General features: G+C 58.8%; 1 protein-coding gene across 1 annotated transcript; it reads right to left on the minus strand.

Annotated features, from left to right (window-relative positions):
* Positions 1-4,445: 4,445 nt before the first annotated feature.
* LOC101006054 (SHC-transforming protein 2) lies at positions 4,446-17,359 on the minus strand (the record flags this gene model as incomplete). Its single annotated transcript, XM_031662227.1, is given in 6 exon segments — positions 4,446-4,510; positions 4,513-4,584; positions 4,587-4,772; positions 7,742-7,876; positions 15,593-15,656; positions 16,736-17,359. Coding segments are annotated over 6 exon segments (1,131 nt in total), but the record flags the coding sequence as incomplete, so codon positions are not given.
* Between the last annotated feature and the right edge of the window lie 342 nt (positions 17,360-17,701).

The raw sequence follows: 17,701 nt of genomic DNA on the forward strand, positions 1-17,701 counted from the left end.
CTCAGGTGGGAAAAGTAAGCCCAGCCAGGCCCGGGATCCGCCTCCTCCCCAGGGTCCTGGGAGCCCTGACTCTCCCGGGCGTGAGACCGAACCAGCCGGGTGAGTGGGGGACCCACAGGCCAGGGCCCTATGGGCAGCGGGCGCTTCTGGATATACTTTTCTTTTAAAGGCTGGTGTTCTGCCCTGTCTTTGGTATGAACACCCTCACTCCAGGCAAAGGAGGGGGTGGGCAGGGGTCCCGGCAGGAGGAGGCTCTGCCCAGCCCGGGCCGGCTGGAGGGAGGACCGTGCCAGAGGCTCAGCGGGCGGGAAGCTGAGAGGCAGCTGCTCGGGCCTGACCAGGATCCGTGAGGGCTGAGCCCTGTTGCCACCTATTGCGGCAGGAGCCGGGCCGAAGCACGGGTCACCCGCGGGCAGAAAGAGAAGGCGAGGTCAGGGCTGAGACGGTGGCTGCAGACCCGGGCTCTGCCTGGCCATCATCTCCACGGTGGAGTGCCACACTCAGGGCCAGCCCTCCGCAGCTTTCAGTCGCACGGCTGGGGTCGCGGGTGACCCGAGCTCTGCCGGACCTTAGGGAGGCTCCCCTGACCTCCCAGGCGGCCTCGCATGCCAGCGAATGCCGCATCCCGGGTGCCTGTCTCAGGAACCGAGGGGTTGAGCACATTCCTGGGACAGGCCAGCGGCCTCCCGGAGCTGGACTCCCATGCCTTCGGGTTACTTGGGGTCACTAACGCCTTCGAGAGGACGAGGCAGAGACCGGTGCGAACGGAACACAGGAGCCCGCAGGCCGTTTCCGGTGCCTCACGGGAGCCCCTTCTCGGTCCCCAAAGCCCCTCCCAGACCCGGAACCCCCTCTGCCTGCAGCCCTCGAAAGGCCCGGCTGGGGCGGGGTGGAGGCCGAGGCCGCGGGGAGGTGCCACCCAGAAAGAGAGGAAGGACTATGTTGTCATGGGGACAGGAGAGCAGCCCCACTCCGGCCTCCAGCGCGCCCGGGAAATTCCCACGGCTCCCCCTCCCTGCTGGCCCCTCCCTCCTCCCTCGCCGCTTCTTTAGCTCTCCACTCCTCCAGCCCCACAGCTGCACCCTCTCCTGCCCCGACCTCACCCAGACCTGCCTGTCCCTCCCCCGTGGATGCCCTGCCACGGGTCCCCCCCAGCCCCTGAGCAAAAGTGGGGCCTGTAGGTCAAAGGGCCCGGGCCTGAGGTGGGCTTCACCTGTTTGGTCAGCATGCCAGCCTCTGCTCGTCCCAGCCCACCAGTTCCTCTCCTGGGGAAGAGGCTCTGGACCAGCACAGTGAGGAACTATGTACACTCAGATGTTCAATCTCAGCCACCACAGCTGCACAGGCATTTATCATGGCCATGAGGCCTGAATGCCTACCACGCCAGCATCGGCACAACCGTACCACGAAGCGCCTATCAGTCAAACGTCCCATCTGGTGTTTATCATCGTTCAACAGGCCCCGCCACGCGGGTTACCGGCCAACAGAGCCACTAATTCCAGTCACAGCATCAGGTATACCCGAGACGCTTACGCTCGCGAGAGACGCCAGACCAGAATATCATCTGTGATCCATTTAGAAAATGTCCGACAGCCCATCCACCATAGAGCGATGGTATGGGGTTGGGGCTTGGGAGGAGACAGGGAGCCATAATGCGCAGGGACAGGGCAACCTTCTGGGCTTAGAGGAATGCTCCGAACTCTGACAGGAGCGAAGGTACGCTGATGCTGATTTTGAGTCGCCCTGGAGGGAAAAGGCACCTGCTGCGGAACCCGGTCTGAAGTTTAAACAGGAAAAGAATGGGCAGACAGGCTTCAAGGTTCATTTTATAGCAGCCATGGTTCGGCTCTAGGGTTCGCGAGGACGACGCCGCGAGGGGTGGCCCTGCCTCGCGCCACCATGGGCCGTCGTCTTGGTGGTGGTCGATCAGTGGCTGATGCAGCCCCAGTCATACCGTCCCTTCGCCCATCCGTGGTGACAGATCCTGCATCATTCCCAGGAGCCGCCTGAATCCGGAGTCGAGATAGCGATTCGGGGTCCGTCGGGAGCCCTAGGTGTCGGCGGAATGATGTCCCCATCCAGGGAATGGACGCAGCCAGGATTCTGCCCCAAATTCCCAGAACCATGGGGACGGGCTCTGAAACTTGTGTTCTGGGGCCACACCTGTTGGGGCCGAAGTGGGTGACCCCATGAGCTTGAGCCTGAAATCAAACCGCAGCGGTTCCGGGAGGCGTTTCAGCTGCCTGGAGGCCTTCAGATCTGCGGTGCACCCCGAGGTGATTTCCAACCCCTGCTGCCTGAGATTCATGGGCATGGGTCCCCGCCGCCTGAGTCGGGTGAGGGCTTGGGCCCCAGCATCACCATGCATTCCTAGCTCCTGCAAAATTTGTCTCCTCCATGGCACTGGGAATGGGAGCTGAACCCTGCCTTCCTGCATGGGCAAGCACAGACACCCGAAGCTTCCCAGGTCTAGGGGCTGCCCTGACCTGTATCCACTTCCACCAGGAGGGAATCTGGCCTGGGAAAGAGCCGTGAGGCATCACCCACCAGGCTGGGGAGGCTAGGCGCATGGCGTGGGGACCGGGAAACAGTCTGAGGCCTCGGGAACTGGGAGAATAGGCACCCCTCTCGCCCAAGCCCTGCCCCTCTCCAGCTTTGTCCCAGGCCGGGGTGCACAAGTGCCACCCCTGCCCCCTACAGTGTGCTTCACGCGGAGACCAGGCTCGCGCGACCAGCCCAAGAGCTACTCTGAGGGTTCGCCGACGGTTGAAAACAACTCCTGCACTCTGAGAGGCCTCCTCAACCCTCCAGCACTCCTCACCTGAGAAATAGCCTGTAAATTTCTCAGACGCCAAAAATGCTTCACAAACCCTAGAACTCCTTGTAAATTGGAAAATGCTTTGTAAACCCTAAAACGCTTTAGAAGCTGGAGATTACTAAATCCCACTGGCCCAGAGCAACTGTAAGATGCACCACGATTTCAGGTACCAGCAGGAGAGAGAGGAGAAAAACCTCGCTGTTAAATAATGATGCAGTTCAAGTATGCAATCGATGGTTTTAAAACAAAATCCAGACTCCAGAGACGTCAAAACTGGGGCGGGGAGAGCAATCTCTTGTAGAATTGAAGCAATTAGCCGGGCCTCGGGTGGCTCACGCCTGCAACCCAGCACTTTGGGAGGCCGAGGCGGGCGGATCACGAGGTCAGGAGTTCGAGACCAGCCTGGCCAACGCCGCGGAAACCCCGTCTCTATTAAAAAATACGGAAAATTAGCCAGGTGTGGTGGTGAGCCTGCAATCCCGGCTACTCAGGAGGCCGACGCGAGAATCGCTTGGAACCCGGAGGCGGAGGTTGTACCGAGCTGAGATTGTGCCACTGCACTCCAGCCAGGGCAACAGTGTAAGACTCCATCAAAAAAAAAAAGAAAGAAAAGAAAAAGAGAGAGAAAAGAAAGGGAGGGGAAGAATTGAAGTAATTCAGCAATCCTTGATCCTGCACTCGTAAATTGAGACGTGCTTTGTACACCCTAAAATAAATTAGAACCTGAAAATACCATATTTATCCCTCAAATACATCACCATTTGTAAGGTGCGCATCAGTCACATAAATGGGGGGCATCTTATGATGGATGAAATCGTACGATTGGGATTACGACTCGAGAACAAGTCAGAGGATCACGCGGAGGCCAGGAGCTCGACAGCCTGGGCAACACAGCAAGGCCCCATCTCTACACAGACTTAGTTGGGACGGTGGCTCCCACCTGTAGTCCCGGCTACTCAGGAGGCTGAGCCAGGGGGACCGCCTGAGCCCAGGAGTTCGAGGCTGCAGAGAGCCATGATCCTGCCACTAGACGCAAGCCTGGGTGACAGAGCCAGACTCTGTCTCAAAAATACACTGGAGGATACCGTACTCCTATGGTAGCTGGTCAAACGCAACATCTGCAACAATCTGGAAAAGCTTCATAAACACGGACGGCCCCTGGATGCCCTCGGGCCCAAGCACCCTCCCACCTGCCTCCAGCTAAGCCCCGACGCCCCCAGACCCTCCACCCCACCTGGGCCCGGATGCCCCAGACCTCCCACCTGTGCCCAGCTTATCGGCACCCTCAGGCCCCGGACCCTCCCACCTGCCCAGCTTGCCACGCCGCCCCCAGACCCTCCTTCCCACCTGTGCCTAGCTTGTTAATGCCTCAGGCCCGAGACCTCCCACCTTGGGCCTCCAGCTAAGCCCTTGATGCCCCCTCGGGCCCGAGACCCTCCCACCTGTGCCCAGCTAAGTTCCCTGATGCTCTCTGCCCGGTGACCTCCCACCTGTGCCTACAGCTAAGCCTCCCTGGATGCCCTCGGGCCCAACAACACCCTCCCCACCTGGCCCAGCTAAGCCCCCGGATGCCCTCAGACCCTCCCACCTGGGCCCAGCTTATCACACCCTCAGGCCCGAGACCCTCCCACCTGTGCCCAGCTTACCACGCCCCCGGGTCCACCAGCAGTAGGTGCTTGGGCTGTCCGGCGGCATGCCGGTGAGGACATACTGCCTCGGGTTGGTGTGACGCTTGCCCGCACGCAGGAAGTCCCCATCAGCCTGGGCATCCTCTCTGCCGCCTCGGGACGGCTCATCCCGCCGTGGTACCAGGGCTCCTGGCGCAGCAGCCCTCGCGGGGGCCACAGGGGCCCGGGCGGGTGGGGGTTGGGCCACTGGTCTCCAAGGGAAGGGGCTGCTGTCATACCTGCGGCCACTGAGCACTCATGCAGCTTCAGGGCATCCTCGAAGGGTCCTGCAGGCCGGGGACAGCAGTGCTGGGCAGGCAGGGGCCGGGACCAGAGCTGGGAGAAACGGGTTCCCCGGGGAGCCCCCCGTGAACTGGTCGGCCTGCACTGACCGAAAGGCACCCAGTGTATCAGGACTCACGCCCGGGCCCCAGCCCCGCAGGTGCGGGCGGCTCGACGCGGCGCCACCTGACCCCAGGTTGGCTCTTTTGTAAGCCTGTACAAGGATGACAGCGCTCTTTCTTTCAGAGGTTAACTCTTATTGCTTTTTCTTGCCTTGTTAGGTGGGTTTCCTTCCCATAGTACACGCCTCTTGTTTCCTTATCTGGTCTTACCGCATTGGCCAGGGCCTCCAACGTACCCTAAATACTCACGATGAAAACCGATGAAAACCGGCTTCCCTCTGCTGCCTCTAGTGTTAAAATGTTCTGCCCTGGGTTTTCTAACGGCTTCCAACAGGGCCGACATCCGACAGGCCACTCAAAGGCTCTCCTCTGAGTCTCAGTCCCCTCATTGTCAAACAGGTGTGGGCTTCCCCAGGCAGAAAGCAGCATGGCTCAGAAACCACAACGCTGGGGCCCCAGCCCCACGGAGACGCATCTACCCGTGGCTTGAGCCCCCAAATTCCTCCAGCCTCCTGGTCCTGGGGGTCCTCCTGCCCCGACCCTCACTCCCCTGGTGTACTCTGTGGCTGGCCAGCCCTGCAGTCTCCAGCTCCTGGGGAGTCCCTCCTGCTCCCGACCCTGACTCCCTGGTCGTCTGCCTGTGGCTGGCCAGCCCCACAGTCCCCCTCCCTGTGCCCCTGGTCCTGGGGAGTCCCCGCCTCCCGACCCCTCACTCCCCCGGTGTACCTGTGGCCGGGCCACAGCCCCACACCTCCAGCTCCTGGTCCTGGGGGTCCCTCCCGCCCCGACCCCGACTCCCCCAGTGTACCTGTGGCTGGCTGTGCCCCCAAGCACCCCCTCCACCTCTGGTCCGAGTCTCCCTCCCCTGACCCTCACTCCCTCCAGCTCCTGGTCCTGGGGATCCTCCTGCCCTGACCCTCACCCTCCAGCTCCCTGTCCTGGGATCCTCCCGCCCCTGACCCTCACTCCTCCAGCTCCTGGTCCTGGGATTCTCCTGCCCTGACCCTCACCTCCAGCCTCCCGGTCCTGACCCTCCCCGCCCGACTCCCTCACTCCTCCAGCCCGCCGGTCCTGATCCTCCCCACCCTGACCTCACCTCCTGCGGCCTGTGGCCAGCCAGCCCCTTTCGCACTCCCCTCCCTAGTGTACCTGTGGCTGGGCCAGTCCCACACCCCTCCAGCTCCTGGTCCTGGGTGATCCTCCCGCCCTGACCCTCACTCCTCCAGCTCCTGGTCCTGGGTGGTCCTCCCGCCCTGACCCTCACTCCCTCCAGCTCCTGGTCCTGGGATCCTCCCGCCCTGACCCTCACTCCCTCCAGCTCCTGGTCCTGGGGATCCTCCCGCCCTGACCCTGACTCCCTAGTGTACCTGTGGCTGGACCAGCCCCATACCCCTCCAGCTCCTGGTCCTGGGGGGTCCTCCCGCCCTGACCCTCACTCCCTCCAGCTCCTGGTCCTGGGATCCTCCCGCCCTGACCCTGGGGCTGAACCAGCTCCAACTCTGAGCCTGGCCAGTCAGCATGTTCACCCTCCCAGCCGGCGAATGGTTCGGGGAGGAGCACGTGGCGAACCAGAGGCTGCACCAGGACTTTTCATCACCTTTCCTCAACCAGGGCTGTCTGGCAGTCCGGTCACCCTGAGGGACAGCCTGCCTCAGAAGGAAGCTCACAGCCCCAAGCCCCTCCTTTCCCAGCTGAGGGTGGCCGTGAGGAGCGAAGAGGGCCGAGGGTAGTGCTTGGGACCTAGCAGGTGCCCACTAGGGGCCAGATGGTGCATTACTGTGATGCTAAGGAGAAGCTGCATCGTCAGCTGGTGGAGGGAAGGAAGACATTTGCAGCTAGCTTGGCATGCGTCCTGAGCTCGGGCAAGGACCCCATCTGGCAGCTCAGAGCCAACACCCCTCCGAGCTCGAGGAGGGCAGAGCCGAGGCTGCAGGAAATCAGGAGAATTCTGGACACCTCAGGCAAGGAAGGACAAGCCTCCTCCCTCAGGCTGAGGGCTCCCTTGGGCTAGGTCATCCCATGGGGAAGGAAGGAATGGGTTCACCATCAGACTAGCCACTTTGTCCAGGGGTGGACTAAGCCTCCCTCATTGGACTGGGCGTTCCTTCGAGCAGGAAGCTGTGCCTCCCCCATCAGGCTGCGATTTCCATAGGAAGAATCCTCAGAGCCCGGGGTCACTTGACGAGGAAACTTAAATTCCCTCCTCAGACCAGGGAGACCCAGAGGCAGCGTGGAAGACCAGCAGGCCAGGCAGTTGCAGAGGCCAGGAGTCCCACAGAGAAAAGACAAGGCCTCCCCTCTCAGACTGAGGAGTCCCATGGGGCAAGGGTCTGGCTTCCCCTGTTGACCCGAGGGTCCCACAGAGGGGGCTGCAGCCTCCCCCCACACTGGTCATTCTTTCAAGGCATGACGAAGCCCCTCCTTTCGGACTGGGGGTTCCGACAGAGGCAGGTGGGTTACCCCTGAGAGTGGAGCTTCTCGCAGAGCGGGGCCAGCGGCCTTCCCCATGAGACGGGGAGTTCAGCAGGGAGGCCCCAGGAGATGGGGTCCTGTGGGAGGGTCTGGGCCTCACCCATCACACTGCTGGGCCGCACTCGCTGGAGGGGAATGGGCCTCCCCTGTCAGACTGGCCCCTTTGAAGGCAGAGTCCAGGCCACCCCCATCAGACAAGGCCTCCGACAGGAGACAGACTGGGCTTTCCCGTCCCACCCCTGTCGACTTGAAAGATCTCACGGGGAGAAGGGAGCCGCCCCCATCAAACCAGGGATCCCCTAGGGAGTGGGGGTGGGGGTGGGGGTGGGGTTGAGCCTCCCCCATCAGACAACAGGCCGCCCCCCAGGCTGCCCACATACGCATGTCAAACAGATCCTTCTTGGGACTGTCCTCCGGCTCGGGGGCGTCCAGACCCTGCGTGTTGACATAGAGGTGTTCCTCCAGGTCCAGGGGGCCCCGGGCGTCCGCCTGCACGTAGCCGTCCCCTGGCGGAGCTGGGGAGTGTGAGGAGAGGCAGGGGGTCGGCTGAGATCCAGGCCCTGGACACCGGGCAGGGTCCCACCAGGAGCCTCCCCCGCAACCTGTGCTGCTGGCTGCAGGGCAGACGCTGCTCTGGCCTCCCCATGGTAACCCGCCCGTCTGCAGGCATCACAGGGAGCATCTTACAGCAGCAGCAAGCCCTGTGGGGTTCCAGCCAGGGACACGAGTGGGACAGCGAGCGGCGGGGGCTGTGGGCACCAGACATCCACGCCCAGGGAGAGGGCAGCCGCTGCCCCACCCAGCCCCGCCGCGGCCCCTCCCCGGCTCAGGGACCAGAGCTTCCCAGTGTGTATGTTCAGTCCCCACGTTTAAAAATAATCACAATGACTCTGCTTCCCTGTAATTCTGCTATCAACATGGCACACGTGGGTCACTTGTTCTGACTCGGTTCTATTTTGAGATTTTCCTTCCTTTCTTTTCTTAATTGTATTTTGAACATGTAAAGTATTTACACGGGGCTGGGCGTGGCGGCTCACGCCTGTAATCCCAGCACTTTTGGGAGGCGGAGGCAGGGGAATCATTTGAGGTCAGGAGTTCGAGACCAGCCTGGCCAACGTGGCGAAACCCTGTCTCTACTAAAAATACAAAAATTAGCCAGGCGTGGTGGTGTGCGCCCGTAATCCCAACTAATCGGGAGGTAGAGGCGTGAGAATCGCTTGAACCTGGGAGGCAGAGATTGCAGTGAGCTGAGATTGTGCCATTGCACACCAGCCTGGGTAACAGAATGAGACTCAGTCTCAAAAAAAAACAAACAAACAAAAAAGGATCTACATGGTTCCAAAGCCGGACCGGCATTGCAGGCGTCCTCGGGGCATTCCCTCGGGCCCTGCCTGGACCCCGCCTGCATCATTCCACCGGGTCCTGACCGGGCTGCCTCTGCCTCCGAACAGGGTCTGGCTGTGACGCCGCGTGAATGGGAGGCCGCACTAGCCCCTGCTGGGTGATGAGAGCAGGGGCTTCCCTCCGGCCTTCCCAGTCTACCAAGAGCGGGCACAGATTCCCTCAGCTTCTCACGGTCAGATGGGCAAGAAGGAGGAAACCCAGTGGCAAGAGCCCAGAGAGGGAGGGAGGATGGCACCGCGGGAGGGAGAGTCCGGGAGGGGAGGACGGCAATCAAGGAGGGAGAGTCCGTGAGGAGAGCCCAGGAGGAGAGTCCAGGAGAGAGAGTTCAGGGAGGGAGGACAAAACGCGGGAGGAGGGAGGGTCCGGGAGGAGGACCACTGCAGGAGGCAGATAGGTGGAGTGAATCCGTGTATGCTTCTGGAACTCGGGCTTGTGGACGCAAGAATCTCAAGGCACGCACAAGCCATGAGAACGGCCTGGGTGTGGGCACGCAATGGGAATCTGGGCTTACAGCCCTCGGCAGGTGAGCTGCCAGCACGAGAGGAACGCGGGGCTGACCCGCCACAGCCGGGCACCGGGTGGCTCATGGTCGCTTTTTCTCCAACCTGCTCAGGGCTCCTGACGCTTGGCAGTTTAAATGCCAGATTGTTTAGGAAGATCCAAAAAAAGCTCAGCACAGATGTTAGCGAGGCTGTTAGGACACAGGCAGCCACAGGCGGCCCTGGGCTTAATGACCGCACAGCCGCCTTCGAGGGTGATCTAAACCATGGGCAACGAGTATACCGGGCGCCTCCTCGACCGGGCAGTTCCCAGCCTGGCATGCACGGGAGAAAGGGCCTGGGAACAGCAAGCACCTGTCATGAGCTACCTGAGGAGCAGGAGGGTCACTCGATGCCCATCAGGAATGGCCTCGGTAAGAGGGAACTGCAATAATGCTACAGGGAAGAGGAATTGCACAGGAAGAGAAACGGCACAGGAAGAGGGAATTGCACAGGGAAGAGGGAATTGCACACGACACAGGAAGGGGAATTGCACAGGAAGGGAAATTGCACATGGCACAGGGAAGATAGGAATTGTATCAGGAAGCTGGGAATCTGCACAGGGAAGAGGGAATTGCACAGGGCACAGGGAAGGGGGAATCTACCAGGAAGGGGACCAACAGGAAGAGAGGGCCGTGAACCGGCAACAGGAAATGAACCAGCACATCCAGCAACAGGAAGAGGAACCGCAACAGAAGCCGTGAACGCAACGCGGAAGCCGTGAACCGCATCAGGAAGAGGAACCAATGCGCTACCAGTGGAAGCCGGAACTGCAATAGTGAAGCTGTGAAACTGCAACAGGGAAGCCAGGAGAATGCTAACAATCCAACAGGAATGTGAACCGCAACAACGTTAACAGTGCAGGAAATATGAACCGCAACAACCAGCAACAGGAATGTGTGTGGTCTTAACAGGAAAATGTGGAACCGGGCAACATCCAGCATGGTGGGAAGCCGTGAACTACAACGGCGGTGCCGATGAACTGCACAGGAATGTGAACCCAATACGGCACAGGAAGGAATCAGCAATCATGAAGATGAACCGCGTAATGTGAAGAGTGAACCGCAACAGGAAGAGGAACCATTATGCCACCGTGGAATAAAAAGAACCGTACTGGCGTGAGGAAGGGGCCGCGTACGCTGCTAACAGGAAGGAACCGCAATACGGCACAGGAAGGAACCGGGCAATTATGGTCGTGAAACTGCCAACACCACTGCGAAGGTGTGAACCCGGCAACAGGAAATGTGAACTGGCAATTATGAAGAGAACCCAATATGCGTCAACAGAAGCCGTAGAACTGCAGGAAGGAATCTGCACACGGCTACTGGTGGAATGTGAAACTGCAACAGGAAGAGGAACTGGCAACAATCTAATACTGGTGGAAGGGGAACTGCACAGGAAGGAACCGCACGAGTGGAATGTGAACCGCAACATGCGCTACCAGGAAGCCGTGAACCCAAGACAGGAAGGAACTGGCAATACGGCCAACAGGAAGCCGGAACTGCAATATGAAGATGAACTGCAACAGGAAGAGGAACGGCAATATGGCCAACAGGAAGCTGTGAACTGGCAATAGAAGGAACGCACACAACAGGAAGGAACTGCACAGGAAGGGCCGAACTGGCACAACGCATCAGGAAGCCGTGAACTGTAACAGGAAGATGTGAACTACCAGAAGGGGAACTGCACACCCAGCACAGGAAGGACTGCACAGGCAAGAGAACTGCACAGGAATGTGAAATCAAAACAACTCACCGTGAAGGCTGTGAACTGGCAATAATCTGCTAACAGGAAGCCGTGAACTGCACAGGAAAGGAACTGCACACCCGCACAGGTGTGTGAGCTGGGGGCCCCTGAGCCCAGTGGCTTGGAGAACTGCCTGGGCAACATAGCGAGACTCACCTCCACAAAATTTACCAGTGCCATGCTTGCTGGCGTCTGCTTTAGTGTTGAACTGAGAGGTTCCAAGTCAGAGAGGTTCCTCTCCCCTCTCTGACCTCACTTCTCTGAGCTCCTGCTCCCTCCCCCAGACCCGCCCCTGACTCTTTCCTCCCTGCTTCCCCCTGACCACCCCTCACCACACTCTGGCCTCCCCCTCCATCCCCTAGGGACACTCTCAACTGGCTCCATGAGGCTGTGCCTGGCGTCCGGGGATCCAAGAAAAGGTGAGTGAGGCTTTGTGGTCTCTCGTGGGGCCGGTGGGGTGTCGGTCAGGGGACGCCAGGCTAATCCTGGGAGCCTCCCCATGGCCGCCTCGCTGTGCTCCTCTCCCCAACTCAGGCCCCAACAAGGCCCTGGCTGCCTGTCCTGGGCAAGAGCAACCTCGCCAGCTGGCATGCAGCATCTCCATCCACACTCACCGACGCTCAGCCTCTCCGCCCGCCACGCCAGGTGGATCTGCCTCGCCGCCCCAGACTTCAGAGAGGCCAGGAGTCCCAGGACCACCGAGGCAAAGGTAGGCTGGGTTGGGTGTGGGGCAGGGGGTGACGCTTATCCGAAAGATGAGAGGCCCCGTTGCCGGGAGCTTGGGGCCATGCTCTCACCGGGCTCAGCTCAGGGGCTCTCCCCCTGGGCAAGCGTCCCGGCTAATGGGTGCTCCTGGCATGAGGGTGGGGCAGGAGCTGCTCAGCACTCTGCAGTGCCAGGACGCCCACCCCGAGAGCAGTCCACCCCAGCGTCCATGGTGCCTGGGGGTGGGATAACCCGCTTACTTGGTCCTCAGGGGGAAACAAACAGTAGAAGTAAGACGCTGCAGGCCGGGCTCAAGTGGGCCCAATCCTGCACTGTGAGGCCGAGGTGGGCTGGATCACTGTCAGGAGTCTGGCATTCAGCGTAATAACATGGAGAAACCTCACTTACCAAAATACAAAGATTAGCCGGCGCATGGTGGCGGCTGCCTGTAATCCCAGCTACTTGGGAGGTTGAGGCAGGAGAATCGCTGCCATGGAGGTTGCAGTGAGCCAGGAGATTGGCACCATCAGACCTCCAGCCTGGGTTTACAGAGCCGCCTCAAAACAACTGTTGCTTAAAAACACACCGCAAGAAACCCAGCTTGGAAAACACCAGATCCTGGTGAGCATCATGGCGCCGCGTTTGCGTCCTGAGCGCGCCGGGCCGCGCCGTATAGACCGAGCGCCCGAGGTAAGGAGGTTCTGAGTTGGCATGTTCATCTGTTAGCAGGCAGTTCTCCGGCAGGCGGTATGGCGGCTGCCAGGTCGTGTCCCGTAGAAGCGAAAAGATTTAGGTGCGCCGTTAGAGGCAAAATATTACCACCAGTTTCATCTTCCACCCCATTCTCGCGCAGGCAGCACGCGCGACCGGTCACAGTTTATAGACGACCAGGGGCTCCCAGCAGCATTTCTTTGTCGGGAGAACAGGTCCCCATAAGCAGTGAGCGATTATTTCAAAACAGACGCGGTGCTGGCAGCGGTTCACCGAGCAACGAGCAGGTTCATTAGGGGCATTACACGGCAAAATAATATAGAGCATACAAGCGATGTGGTAATATTATTCAAGAATATCAAACAAAGATGCAGATGGGCATGCAACGAGTTGGCTGCAAAGAAAGACAGCAATGTTATCGACAAATGAAAGTTACGCAGATGGAATCATCAATAAAATGCAGCATGTAAATGCTGGTCATCAAAGATGTAATGAAAGACAGATATTATCACAGAAAATTTCATATGGGACAGTGAATTGTCCGCTCATCGGGCGCAGGTAAGGGTGTGTAAAGGTGCACATCTGTGGGGGCATAGATGTGTGTGTGTGAGAAGGTGTCTGGCAGGTGATGTGTGGTACGCGGGGTGAGCCACCACTGCCTTCATGTGTATCTCCCGCGACCCGTCAATACTTTCAGCAGAACCGCCCCAGCTGGGCCTTCCACACTGCAGGGTTTCGCCCGGACGCCCACTTCGCTTCCTCGTGTGCTCCCTGCAACCTCTAAGTCTCTCATTTATCACGTGCAAGTTCCTCCCGCTCGATGGTCAAGAAATCAACATGCCACGATCGGCGGAGATTGGTGTTAGATGTGGTGGTTCAGCTACTTCTCCTGCCGCTGCATGCCCGCTCTTCTCAGAGTTCAACGTATTTCGTAAAGCCCACATTGTCTGTCAGCCCGGTGAGCCAGTTAGTGGCGGTTAGGGCTGGGTAGCAGGCTGGCTTCTTCCCCACGGACACATCTTGTTGCTCATTGCGACCATCAATCAGAGAGAGGTCGGGGAGGGCCGGTGGGGTCTGCCTGTGGGGCATGTAACATGTGCAGCCAGTCATTATATCAACGCAAACTGTTAGAAGCTCAACACATCTCTGAGTGCCGTGAAGTTCGTCAGCACGTAATGTTTTCTGCTAAGCCCTACCATGGTGGCACTGCCTCAGTAGGTCACGCCCGGGGGATGCTCGGACAGCGTAGTTCCTGTTCTCCCGCAGCTTCGTCTCGTCCTTCAAACCTCGATGTTGCAGATTGCTTCCGGGTCAAATACTGGGGCGACTACCAGGACCGAGATCGAGCGACTGGTGCTGAATACAGGCGGAGCCACCGTCACCGCAGAAGAGAGACGGTGTTATAACACGCCCAAAATATGATTTTCACTAACTTTTGATTTAGAGATGAACGCCCACACGACCGGGTTTGGTTGCTGTCACCGCATATATCGTCTCATTCATTAAAACACATGCACGGATAGCGGCGCTTCCCGGGAAACACAGCGTTTCATCGCGTCAATTCTTTGGGGACGGCAGCGTTAGACAGTTCTCGTCGCCGCTTCACTTACCGCATACCGGCGATTTTTCAGCAGTTTATTGTAACAGGCGGCAGTGTGCTCGGTCGGCAGCCGAGTTTTCCCGGTGCCAGAAAGAGGCGTTTCTTCTGATCAGTTTCTCGATTGGGGGACAAACTGTTCTGGCAGAGCCTGCAGCCAGCCGGCGGCACCGGAGACGGGCAGAAAGATGGAGATCGCGCTGTTAACGCCCCGTTTCAGCTTAGCAATGTGTAACTTTCTTTCCGCTTCAGAGACGGCAGACGCAGGGCTCGGTCACCGCCTCAAGCGCTCTCGGTGGGGGTCATTGCCATGGGTTGGATCAATCAGTTTTCACTGTCAGGTTGGGGAAGAGTTTCGTTTTTAAAATACGTTGAGTTAAATGTTCATACAGAGAGGAGCGAGTCGTGACAGCAATTGAAGCGTCTTCGGAGTCGCCGGCGGGTTGGTGATTACCTTTTGCCTGCGCCGAAATACGTACCGGAGTTGTGTTCGTTTTCACCACCTAAATCGTTGGGATAAGTTGTTGAAAAACACCGCTCTTCCCAGCCCTTCGACGAGGGTTCCTTTCACACAGACATCATTTTCACTTTTCCTCTGTTATATTTACATTCAATACATTCATCATACTAAACACGACCACGAGCCCGCCAATTATTTGTTCATTTATTCACCAGACTACCACCACGCAAACATTGAGATTGGTTTCATCATTTATCTGAGTTCAGTCACACAGGCTGCATTTATCACACTGCCAAGATTACATGATTAGGCCACTGCCAACACATCACTGTCATCATCTATTCACTCAGCCTATCTTCACTGGCCTCATTGCTGTGACATGCCCTCTCTTCTTCTCTTCCCAATTCACTAATACTGTTTATGTTGTCAGCCCAGCCGCCTGGCCCAGGCAGCATTTTCATATCATACCAGCATCAATTTAGTCAAACACGCCAAAACACAAAGAGCTGATGGGCAAGTCATCAGGGAGGCACTGAGACACAGTTCCCGACTCCAGCCTCTCGAGGAAAGTTTATTTTGGGAAGCCTCGACTAGAATAGGGAAGCCTGGGAACAGTGTGGGGGAAGGGCGGTCTGGTAAGCAGGTAGGAAGCCATTGCAAAAGGTGGTAGATGGGGAAGGAGAGTAGGCGGGGGAGCGTCATGCACAAATGCCAAACAAGCCAGTGGGAAAGTTCACTGGAAACATGACACGGATGTTTCACTGGAAGCAATCTGAAAAGCAGCTACTTTTCTGCTGCTTCACACAGCACCTACATCCAACACGACGAAACTGAGCACTGCAGTGTCGATGCACGGCACCTACATCCAACACAAAGATGGAATCCAGTCTGTGCAGGAGAAACAGACACTGATGATGAAAATCTCAGCAGACTGTGAGGAGCAAGACAACATCGTAGGTGAATGTGAAATAAGCAGAGAGGAGAAAGACTGAGGGGAAGGCAGCGCGGGACAGAGCTGAGGCGCCCCAGCATCCTCGTGGGCACCCCTTGCAGCCCGAGCCCATCCTACCTGCACCCGTGGACCCCACGTCCCATGGCAGGCTGCGGGCATCTCTTACAGAAGCAGATGGACCCTGGAAACAGAGCAGCGAGAGGTTCCGCGGTGTGTGCAAGCCCCTCTTCCTGGCTCAGGACCCCCAGTCTTCCCACCCGGCCGTCCTAGACAGCTGGAGACTTAGGGGTGGGGAGGCCAGCCCTGGCCCTCCCCTGGCTCCCTCGCTCTGTGACTGAGCCCCCTGGGTCTGCCGATCACCTCTGCCGTGGCCTTCCCCACCTTCTCTCCACCTCGGAAGGTGGTCAGCGCATCCTGCCACCTTGCAATGGCTGTTCCCCCTGCCTGGATGCCCTTCCCCACACTGTTGTCCCAGGCAGCTCCTATTCACCAGTCAGGGCCCCGCCCAAATGCCGCTTCCTCAGGGAAGCCCTCCGACCTCCCTACAGAGTCCAGGTCCCTGTGGACATCCTCAGTGCCTCCCTGGTGGCCTTATCAATGCTGTGATTAAATCACTAGCGTATTTATTCAGTGTCTGAGGGTAGAAGTCATGTCTGAAATGCCACCTCGTCTGATGTGTCCAGAGTAGGCTGGGCAGATAGACGGCGCCTCATCGTGAGTGAGATAGTGAGAGAGAGAGAGAGAGAGTCTGTGAATGAGTCTATGAGTGAGTGAGATCGTGAGTGAGATCGTGAGTGAGTGAGTGGGAGTAGGCCCAGCAGATACATGGCGCCCCATCATGAGTCTGTGAATGAGTCTGAGTGAGTCTGTGCGTGAGACTGTGAGTGAGTCTGAGTGAGATCGTGAGATTGTGACTGAATGAGATCATGAGTGAGTGATATCATAAGTGAATGAGTGAGCAAGATCATGAGTGAGATCGTGAGTCTGAGTGAGTCTGTGAGTGAGTGAGACCGTGAGTGAGTCTGAGTGAGATCGTAAGTGAATGAGTGAGCGAGATCGTGAGTGAGATCGTGACAGATTGTGAGTGAGATCGTGAGTGAGATCGCAAGTCTGTGAGGGAGGGAATGAGTGAGTGAGTCTGAGTGAGAGAGAGACCCTCCTCTAGGATCAAGGAGAACAGGAGGAGAAGAGCTGGAGGAAGGCCCAGGAGACCAGCAGCTTGGGCATCCCTGCCCCAGTCCCCACGAGGCAGAGGCTGACCTGGCCGAGGGCCGTGAGGGCGCAGGGCTGCGTCAGGGCCAGCCGGGAGTCCACCAGCCCGCCCGGCGGCGGCTCCTTCCCCGGGACGCTGTTGTAGTAACTGTGCTCCACAGCCTCTTCCTCGTCCCCCCAGGCCGACTCCTCTGGCCCCGCCAGCCTGGGGGACAGACAGCAATGGCCGTGGCAAAGGCAGGGCCCAAGGGGGCTAAACCCCCACAGCTTGAGCTTCTGGGGGAGCAGGAAGGCCTGAGTTCGAATCCCAGCCCCCCGCCTGTCGCTGAGGGTTCCCACCAGGAAACGCTTCGAGAGCGAGTGACCAGGCCCACTACGTCCTCGTCTCTGAAATGGAAAGTTGCACACATTTCCAAGCTGCAGCACAAAAGGCAGGACGTTGGCAAACCCGGTCTCCACTCCTTTCTGCCCATCTCCGGCGCCGCCCGGCAGCAGAGAGCAGGAGCCAAGTTTATACCCAGAACCAGGACATCGCCGGTCAGGGTGGTAACTCTCTGGGATCAGAGTGCCCCCGCTCTCCGGCCCGGAAGGCGCTGGCGGGCTCCTCAGCAAGCACGGCCCGAGAGCCAGAGGGGCACACACCGCCTGGCCCACAATCGCTGCCGGGAGAAATCACGGGGCAGCCTACGGAAGGCAGGGGCAGCTCCAGAGGCAGGCGAGGAGCCCGTCCCAGCGTCGGAGCGCGCCGAGCAATGTGCATGGAGCACGCCGTCCCTGTGCACAAAGGGGTGAGCGTGAGCACGCGTGACCAGCAGGGCTGGGAGCTCACGGGCACCTGCCCTCCGACCGCTGGAGGAACGTGACTTAATGATGAATAGAGACTTAATGCCTCCTTCTCCCAGGCCGCTGGTAAACCAGCCCAGGCCAAACCCAGCTCACTGCTCAGATCTGTGTGTCCCACGAGCTAAGAATGGGCTGCTCAGCCTCTAAATCATCAAAGGCGTTTGAGAAAAC

The sequence above is a fragment of the Papio anubis genome, unplaced genomic scaffold, assembly GCF_008728515.1.
Source record: "Papio anubis isolate 15944 unplaced genomic scaffold, Panubis1.0 scaffold496, whole genome shotgun sequence".
Lineage (NCBI taxonomy): Eukaryota > Metazoa > Chordata > Mammalia > Primates > Cercopithecidae > Papio > Papio anubis.